This window comes from Sinocyclocheilus anshuiensis, unplaced genomic scaffold (assembly GCF_001515605.1).
Source record: "Sinocyclocheilus anshuiensis isolate Anshui unplaced genomic scaffold, SAMN03320099.WGS_v1.1 scaffold1145, whole genome shotgun sequence".
Taxonomy (NCBI): domain Eukaryota; kingdom Metazoa; phylum Chordata; class Actinopteri; order Cypriniformes; family Cyprinidae; genus Sinocyclocheilus; species Sinocyclocheilus anshuiensis.
The window spans coordinates 321,151-331,135 of NW_015557118.1; the positions used below are offsets into that span (position 1 = coordinate 321,151).

Genomic DNA, 9,985 nt, shown 5'->3' on the forward strand with positions numbered 1-9,985 from the left:
TTTTTTTAAGCTATTCCTGCAGGAATGTATTTTACATGATGAATATTATACTATTTATATATTATACTCATATATATATTTGCAGGCAGTGCAAGAAGTCATGTGGACGAAACAGGAGAAGCATAAGGACCAAGTCCATTTTTTCCCATTCCCATGCAAGCCTTTTTAGTTGGATGAAGTATATTCACAGGTAAGTTTATATTGTCTGTAATCTCTAGTGCCATTTCCTCCATAACTGTCTGCACATTAAATTTTTTATTCTGTCCTTTTACTGCAATATTGCATTGCATTGTGTTTAGATTTTCACAGGGTCTCCATATGCGACAGGTGGATATGATGCTAGATGACATCTCAAATAGTAGTGAAATTGCGAAGTGTATGTGTGAGAAGTATGCGGAGGCTCAGGAAAAAAGGAGGACAAAAAGTTGGTGGGCTCAACATTTGTGTACACATTGATGAAAGCAAGTTTCGCCACAGACGAAAAGTAAGCCATGGATTCAGAAAACATATATATTCTCTTCAAATGTGGATGTGTACACTGTAAAATAATCATAATTTTACTAAAAAAAATAACTGATTTTTTTCAGTTTGTTTTCTTTCATTTTAAATTTACAAAAATAATCTGTAATTAATACAATAACAAAAACATTAGATGATAAAACAGCCAAATGACTGGCAGCAACAGTTGCCAAACAAAAACCATAAACAAAACTAACATTGTTTATCTACAGGCATTTCCTGAATTATTATGATCAAACATCTTCACTGTAAAAATAAATAAATTAATAAATAAAAAAAATAATAATAAAATGTCACATGACTGGCAGCAACAGAACAATAAATACTAACAGATCTCTCTAGATCTCAGCATCTTCACTCAGTTCAATGCTTTCACACAAAACTTCGTATTAAGAATTAACAGAGGTTCAGTTTACTGGTTTAATTAGGTTTAGTTGGGCTCTTGACCCTTGACTTTTTAACATCTGTTTTTTCTCCGGCTGCTGTAACTGTGTGTTTCTAAAGCACATTTGTTATAGCAAAAATTCCGAGAGAGAAAATCTGATCAGATGAAGTTTTACTTATTGATGATGATTCAATGATTATATAGTGGCCTGATTCACTGATCTCATCCAGAGTCTTCTTTCTGAGTGTGTTAGCTGTTAGTTTTGCATTATTTACAGTAATCTTGTGATGTTATGAGTTATGACAGTCAGATATTCAGATTTGTTTTTCATTCATTATATAGAAATTGGTTTGAGCTGCCTTTTTGACTCTCACAAACATCAAGAATCAGCGCATGAATCTCGAACAATGGTGACATTAAACAAAAAGCTTTTTTGTGACTTTAGTAGTTTGTTTTGTGATGTTCACTAATTCCGAGTGTGGGTCACCATACTTGGCCACATGTCACGTCAAAAAAAAAATATATAAATAAATATATATATACACACACATAAAGCTTTTTCAGTCATTTAGGTGTAGATCATTGCGCTGTTAGGTCAGAAACAAACACTATACAAGAACGCAAACACAGATGTGAATGTTTGGCAAATGCATTGCAAGCGTGTGGTCCTGTTGTACATACTTGCCATGCATTCCTGCGTTACTGTGAAACCTCGGTACTCAAAGAGGCTTGATGTCTATGTCAGTTAACCTAAAATTTCATTAATAGAGACTGACCGATGCTATTGATATTTCTGCCCAATATTTCCAATTTTCTAATTATATTCAGTTCAAATTTTTGAGATAAGATTTTTTTAAAAGAAATTATAAATTTTATTCAGCAAGGATGCATTAAATTGAATAAAAGTGACAGTAAATACATTTGTAATGTTACAGAAGATTTTTATTTCTAATAAATGCTGTTCTTTTGAACTTTTACATTGGAAGAATCCTTAAAAATGTATCACTGTTTCCACAAAAACGTTAAGCGGCACAACTGATTTCAATGCCAAATCATCGTCATTATTATTATTATTATTAATTTTATTAATATTAGTATTTTCATACAATATTTAAAGCATATTATATTTTTATTGTTGTAATGTAAAGATTATTTAGTTACCAATTTTCAAAAGCATCAGTAAAGCCATTATTCCAGTTGTAAAAGATGAGTATCGATAACTATTGTTAATTTTTATTCAGGTAGCTAGATACATGTCAAGAAAAAACTTACTAAGATTATTTTCAAACTATAACTTGACAGAAATCTTATTGTGGAACACATCTCTGTATGCTAATACTCACTAGAGCGCCCCATGTGGCAACACTGAGAATGCGGCATATATTCATGTTGCTTTATGAATTGTGTTCTGAAACAGATTTTCATTTCAGAATTCATTAATCCGGTAAATTGAGCTTGAGTTAGCTAGAAGATTTACCATTCACATTGCATTGAGGGTTGTTTCGGAGCCTTGCACATGCACTTATTTTCCTAGTGAGTGTAAGCATACCGTGTAGAGATTGCAACTTGAGCTATGTAGCCAATTCCTCTGTCTTTCTCGCATGACTTCCCCCAGAATTCCTTACAGGTTCCTCCTCTTTAGATCCTCTCTCACTTTCCTCAATGTGTACAACACACAAAAAAAGTCAAGCCAGCACTATTTAAAAAAAAAAAAAAACGTAATGCAAGATCCCTGTTCTGCTTTTTGTAAGACTGGAGTTTTCTGTAGTTTTGTCTTAAAATAACAGCAGATCCACCCAACAGTGAAGAGTAGTAGCTGTTTTATTACTGAGGTGAGTGTTCACATTCCCATTGGACTGTTGGAGGCAAACAAATTTAATTGTTCCCTTCTGATTTGTTTCCCTGACACACACACACAAAGACTGATGTCACCTGTGTGGCAAAAGAGAATGGGACTTTCTTAAAAAAACTGTTCTGAAAAGCACATAGGCTGAACTTGCTGTGTAAAATCCCTCAGACGTCATCTCTTTAGAGCGGTACAAAACAGCAAGCTGTACTTTTTTACTGTACATCTGCGCCGTATATTCAATAGTGTGAATTTATATAAAAGAGTAGTCTTTCAAAGACTCAGAATGACAAGAGAGGGAGAGAAAGCCATCGATTGTGTGCTAGAAAGAACAAATTAGAGAAAAAGAGAGCCGAGAGAATAGTGAAGGGGGCAATTACTTGTGGAGACGCACTAAATGTAGGTCACGCGGGCCGCTTCCTCCACGCCAGTCGAGCAGTTAATCAGCTTTAGTTTTATTAAAAGAGCTACTGGACACCAGACTAATTCCGTCTCAATCTGCTGGGTTTTAGTATTCATCACCACCAGTCCAGCGGACATTTACACTCTAGCTGGTGTAATCTCACACACTTGAGGAGCGTCTCTGAGCACTTACTGTGATGACGTATTGTGTTCAAAACATGCAGCCTCTAACGTATGATCTTCTTCTGTTTCCCTCCCATCTGTTTTATTCTCCCCCACACGTCTCATTCATATACTTTCATTCGACCCCTGTCTCTCCTCCCCATCCTTCCTTCCCCTCTTTATCTCCTCTGTGCTTTCTGGCTGTCTTGCAGACAAGCATAGACTTCCTGTGGCAGGGTCTTGGTATACCACCAGCAATAACGGTAGCATTCGTCGCACCTCTTCTTTGGACGCGCTCACGGCCCCTTACCTGTCTGGACACTGGCCCCGGGATGCCAACCACGCCCCTTGTGCCCCTTGCATGAGGGACAAATCCACCCAGGTGAGTTGCACCAGTTGTACACAAGATGTTATTACCCAGTTTAGAAACACATTGTATGTTATCCAACATCTTACGCAAACACGCCTCCCGTCAATCAGCCATTCACTTCTCTCCGAAAACTTTCCACTCCAACCTCTCCGACATCAAATACCTACTTGCATAGACGTGTGTTTTGCAAACCACCAGCATGACTCACCTGAGAAACACTTGCTTTGTGCAAACACAAACCCATGAAACCACCACAGACATGTCTTTTGTGTGCATTCGGCACCCATGTGGCACAGTCGACCTGAGTCTCATTTAGCCAGACGTTTTGAGTGACGTTTTAAGCTTTGCAGCTTCGGTTGGCTTAAATAGGATAGACCATCTCAATTATGCACTACCGTTCAAAGGTTTGGGGTTAGTAATAATTTTTAGATAGTCAGTCAGTATTTTTTTTTATTTATTTAAAATTACTTTTATTCAGCAAGTATGCATTAAAATGATCAAAAGTGACAGTAGACACTTAAGATTTCTATTTCAAATAAATGCTGTTTTTTTTAACTTTCTATTCATCAAGGAATCTTGAAAAAAATAATCTATCACCGTTTCCAAATTTTTGTAATCATTTATAGTAAGAAATGTTTCTTGAGCAGAAGATCAGCATATTAGAATGATTTCTGAATGATCATGTGACATGAAGACTGGAGTATTGATGCTAAAAATTCAGATTTACCATCACAGGAATAAATGACATTTTAAAATATATTCAAATAGAAAACCGTTAGTTTAAATGGTTAGAATATTTAAAAAATGTTTTACTTCACTAAATGTTTCAAAATCAAACTATGCAATATGCATCGGTCTTTGACTATTGTAGGTCTGTAGTGCAACACTGATTCCTAAACAAAACGCTCAACTGATCTGTCATATTTACTCACCCTCATGTCGTTCTAAACCTGTGTGACTTTCTTGTTTCTGAAACACCAAAAGTAGATATTTTTTGTGTTTTTTGGTCACTAGAATGAAAGTCATTAGGGGTCCGACTTTCATTGTATAGACAAAAACAGTTCTTCAAATGATCTTCTTTTATGTTCTATAGAATAAATAAAGTCATGCAGGCTTGGAACAACATGAGGGTGAGTATATGATGACAGAATTAACATTTTGGGGTTAACTATCCCTTTAAGGCAAGATGAATTTAGTCTTGGTCAAATAAACAAATATTACAATCAATCAGCCTGTATTAAGCTAGAGTCATAGTCTGCCAGTAGAATAATGCTGCAGTTGCACCAAAATAAATACAAACTTTATTAATGGATAAATGCAAAATAAACACCTCTCAAAACAAACCATCACTCTTTTACCTCTGGTGTGGTGAGTGCGTAGGCCACACAGATGTGTTCTCACATGCACACTCTTGCCTTTATTTGTGAGTAGCTATTAACATCTATTACTCTGCGATTTTAATGTTGTTTTTCCACAGGTCCAAACACAGACTTTAATTTACCATTTTACAAAAGAACTGAATGTAACTACAAAATAAGAGAAATAACATGTGAAAGTTATTATGCATGAAAAAAGATAGAGAGTGGAGAGAGAGTGAAAAGGAGGAAGCCTCTCCCTGGTTTGTTGAAAGATGAGAGGAAACTGCGGCATATTTCTGGTGAAGGCAGACCGTCCACCATCAAGCTGCATTCTTTCTTGAAGCTGCCTGTTTTTTCCAGCTTGTTTTTTCTTCCAGAAGCACCACAGGGCCAGTACATATCTGAACATTAGCAAAACATTCACTCACAGAAAAAAATTATTTTCTTAATTATTTATTGCTGTCATTTCGACAAATGAGTTATTGATGTGAGTCTGATTTAATGAGTGAAGAGGCATATATTAAAAAAGAAGTGATGTCAGAGGCATGGTGTTCATTTAGATCACTGAAACCCATACAAAAGGGCATCACAGATTATACGCCCTGGTTGTCTAGGATCTCCACTTACTTTCGCTCATCAAAGCCTGAGCTTATGTGTGAGTGTGTGTGTTTTTCCTCTGGAGATCCCAGACCTCCACCCAACTCTTTTTGTCAGCAGTGTGCCTATCTCACAATGAGTGCAAAGGGAGCTTGGCGAGTGTGGAATTTGGCCGACATTTGCAGAGCTTGCTCTTTCTCCCTCGACCATCACGGAGTTTTCTTGGATCCGTACGACGGTGTCAGTTGCCAGGGAGCTGAGCTCACACCTAGTGACCAAACAACAACACGGAATGAAGGCCTTTGCTGCTCTCCCTGAGAAATATGCAGCCACACACACACGCATGAATGCGCTCTGTGTGAATCTGTATACAGCAGCTGCAACAGATTTATAGCCAATACAGGATCAGCAGAGTGTGCGTTCTGTAACCTAGCAATTTTGTACTTCTATGGTTTGCACGGCACACATGTTGAAGCTGCTAGATCCAGTGCTGTAGGTTATGTTTCATACTTTGTCAGACGCCCTGAGAAAGTCATGGGAGGGGAAAGAGAGACAAGTTCTCCTTGAGCCTTCTGCCACGGTGCATCATAATTACAATAATAAAGAATCCTGATCAGACACGCACGCTGAGCTGTTCTCAAGAGCGTTCTCAAGAACCAGACCTGAAAACTTCCTCATTTAAGATAAATGAGTGCTAAAATTACATCAGCTCACACCCTTGGGGAAGAGCCCGGATCCTTGGAATGAAATCTCTCAAACGTTGGAATGGTTTTTTACCGTGTAGCAACATTTCTCATGGTTATGGACTGGCCCTCCGGGTGTCTGATGGTGAAAGGTTACTACTCATTTTTAAAGCTTACAAGGAGTAATGTGACTCTACAGAGGCATTTGTGAGGAAATACATTGTCATACTACTTTTAGTAGTGCTTGTTATGGCCAGCATCAGAATCACTATTACTGTTGCTCATAGGTAGAGTTGAACAAACCCTTTGGTATGTCACCTTTTGAGCTGCTAACAAGATTGATATCTCAAATAGTGTGACTTAGGGATAGGAATCCTGAAGAATATATTAGTGCCGATTCCTAACTTTTACGAGTAGTGATTTTTTTTCTTCTTAACTTTTTATTTTAAATAAAGCAATATTTTAAAAATAAATAAAAATTAAAGGAATCCCATATGGTGAGATAATTTCAGTTAATATGTTCCAAAAATTTTTTTAAGTCTTTTCAAAGGAAGTATAAATTCAATACAATATTTAGCCTTACTATGTTAAATATCTGTACTAAACAAAGAAATAATGTGAAAAGGAACCAACCGTTTATGGAAATGAATGTCCATATTACCAGTATCTTTTCTACTTGTCTATGATTTTGTGCTCACCTATGCTGCTTTTTAATTATTTTTCCTATGTAAAAATGCTCTAGATGTATGTATTAGCTTTTTTCAGCTTTTTCCACATTTTTAAGATGTCACGTCAAGTTAAAAGTAGTTCAGTTTTGAAAACGTCTCAAAACCTTGCGTTCTTTTCCATTCTGCTGCACTGTGCCTCACATCTTTAAACTCAAGAACACATTCTGTGTGAATGGCCTCTATGCAGATGTTCACACTGCAAGCTTAAGTGCTCAAGTCTGATTTATTGTTCAGATCTTTTTTTTATTTTGATTATTTACTTTTTAAATGAGTTTGAAATCAGATTTGAGTGTGCAATGGTCATGGTCCCAAACTGATCCACATGTGCAAAAGTACAAGAACAAAGACAACACAGCTCCTTGTCATAGGGAATCGACACTGAAATCAGTGTTTACACATTCATTTATAAGCTGACGTGCTGGGGAATCAAGTGAATTTGTGTGCAGGCAATAAGGAGGGCACAGATGAGGATGAGAAGAAAGGAAGCTTTTGTAGTTTTCATAGTTTTACCTGAAGTTTTGCTTATATAAAGCTATCGCCGTAATACTTACACCTCCCTGTCCCTTCACTGACTACAGTCATGGATGTCTTCCATATATAGTGAGTGACCAAAGAGCTACCGCTAAGTAAAATCCACCTATCAGTGCAGAATTGTGATGAAATGTCATTCGAGAGTGACATAAAAGTCTCATGAATTCCGATTTGACTGTTCAGACTGAGGTCACATTTCAGACATCAGACCTGTATCTGATTATTACCACATGGATGTGGCCAAAATCAGAAACTAAAAAAACCCTCGGATTCCATGTGGTGTTTGCTGTTCACACTGTTATAGAAGGGAAAAAAACAAGTCTGAGTCATATGAGCAAAAACTCAGATTTGGGCTGCTTTTTCCTGCAGTCTAAATGTAGCCTAATTGATAAGATGTTAAATTTGTCTTGCAGGAAGATAAAACAGCCAGTAAATCCCCCATACTTCCTTTGAAGGAGGGATTTTACTCATTTACAGAGTTCAGAATGCCATAGCGACTTGTGGGTGGGCTCCTTTGACTAAGCAACCACGCAAAACACCCCTAGCAACATGCCAACAATATCTAATCAATGCACTGGCAATCCCCCCACCCCCCCATAGAACATTGTAGAGTCATGTTTGCATAGGCAAACGCCACTTGCATTTCCTGCAAAAAACTTAACGCCATGTCTACATGAGCGTCCTTTCATGTGTACTAAGGACAACCCATTACTAGACTACGTTTTGATATGTGTGGAATGTGTGAACTATCAGAGAGCTATCCGTTTATGAAGACAAATATGTGCACGTGAACTCCTACCTACATTAAGCAATCACAGGGATTTTCTGACGTGAGGAATGTTTTTAGGCCAGAAAATATTGAGTGAGATGCATCTGTGCTGTTGCCAGGGGGATTTCCATTTGTAAGGTTTACAACCCCATGTACCTGCGGAAGAAAACCATTAACCTTTAACAAGTGTCCCCGTTACTGCGGTCTATTCGTAGCCGTGCGCACACTTGGCTCACGGACCTCAGTGGCCCTGCCAGCTTTGTTACTTTTTAACAAGAAAGTTATTTTTGTCATGATAATCCCCTTCTGCACTGACAGGCTAAAAATCTGAAGTATTTTCCAACACTGGTGTTCAGTGTTCAGAAAGCCTGTGGTAAATTTGGCACTCTCTCAGTAACAGGCCTTGTGTTCCAGTCCAGCAGAAAGAGAGAGTAACAGCCTGTCCAAGGGGAATTCACCACTCTATGAGAGCTCATAGGGTTACAGAAAAGCTTAGCTGGCAGATTATCCAGACAGTGCTCGGCTCTCCAGTGAGGACCTGAAACTGCCTTCTATCAGGGTTTTAATGTACAGTGGCCCCAAACGGTGTTTGGAGACTTAAGCTAAAGCTACACTTAAAAATGTCTGAAAGTCAGAGCATTAGTTATCGAATTTTCAGAACCTAAAAGGTATCGAGACTTTTTTGTGTCATAACAACTAATGCTGGGTACACACCACAAGATAATCGGGCTGATTTTGGGCCGATTTCTCCCCTTCTGACAATCCTAGCTAATGTCCCGATTATCTTGGTGTTCTAAAGATGATCTTATCAGATTTTCCTGTGGTGTGAGGTGTGTTAAGAGTGACTGATTCTGCTCGGAAGAACGTCGGAGGCGCCCCGATCGCGAATCGTAAATATTCAACATGTTGAATATTTACGATCAGAAATCCTGATGTGTGAGGGGGGGGGACCCCGAAAACACCACACACTATAGGAGCAAAACGGTTAAAGGAACACTCCACTATTTTTGAAAATAGGCTAATTTTCCAACTCCCCTAGAGTTAAACAGTTGAGTTTTACCGTTTTCGAATCCATTCAGCCGATCTCCGGGTCTGGCGGTAGCACTTTTAGCTGTAGCTTAGCGTAGATCATTGAATCTGATTAGACCATTAGCATCTCGCTCAAAAATGACCAAAGAGTTTCTATATTTTTCCTATTTAAAACTTGACTCTTCTGTAGTTACATTGTGTACTAAGATGAAAAGTTGCGATTTTCTAGGCCGATGTGGCTAGGAACTATACTCTCATTCCGGCATAATAATCAAGGAACTTTGCTGCCGTACCATGGGTGCAACAGGCGCAATGATATCATGATATGGTGTGTTCCTTTAAATCTAGGATTGTTTTTCCTCATGTTTGTGGTCTCTCACATTTTGAAGATGGCGCTTTTCCACTGCATGGTACGGCACGGCATGGTACGGCTCGGTACGGTTCACTTTTGGGGGATTTTCCACTGGGTACAGTACCTGATACTTTTTTTAGTACCACCTCGGTTGGGGTTCCAAGTGAACCGTACCGTTACCAAAACGTGACGTGTAAACTGTGCTGGTCATGGATTGGCCGGAGAGAATCGTCACTATCTGCGTCACTGAACTT

General features: G+C 38.2%; 1 protein-coding gene across 2 annotated transcripts in view; it reads left to right on the forward strand.

Moving 5' to 3' along the window:
- The window catches only part of LOC107677788 (protein FAM117B), a 17,620-nt gene that overhangs the window by 6,725 nt on the left and 910 nt on the right, over positions 1 to 9,985 (forward strand). Inside the window, exons 2-3 of one of the 2 annotated variants that reach the window (XM_016472816.1) lie at positions 3,527 to 3,696; positions 5,162 to 5,430. In XM_016472816.1, coding sequence (XP_016328302.1) covers positions 3,527 to 3,696; positions 5,162 to 5,221 — 230 coding nt within the window. In that variant the 3' untranslated portion in view covers positions 5,222 to 5,430. Of the gene's footprint in view, positions 1 to 3,526; positions 3,697 to 5,161; positions 5,431 to 9,985 lie in introns of those variants that run through there. The other variant, XM_016472815.1, reaches the window with a different exon arrangement.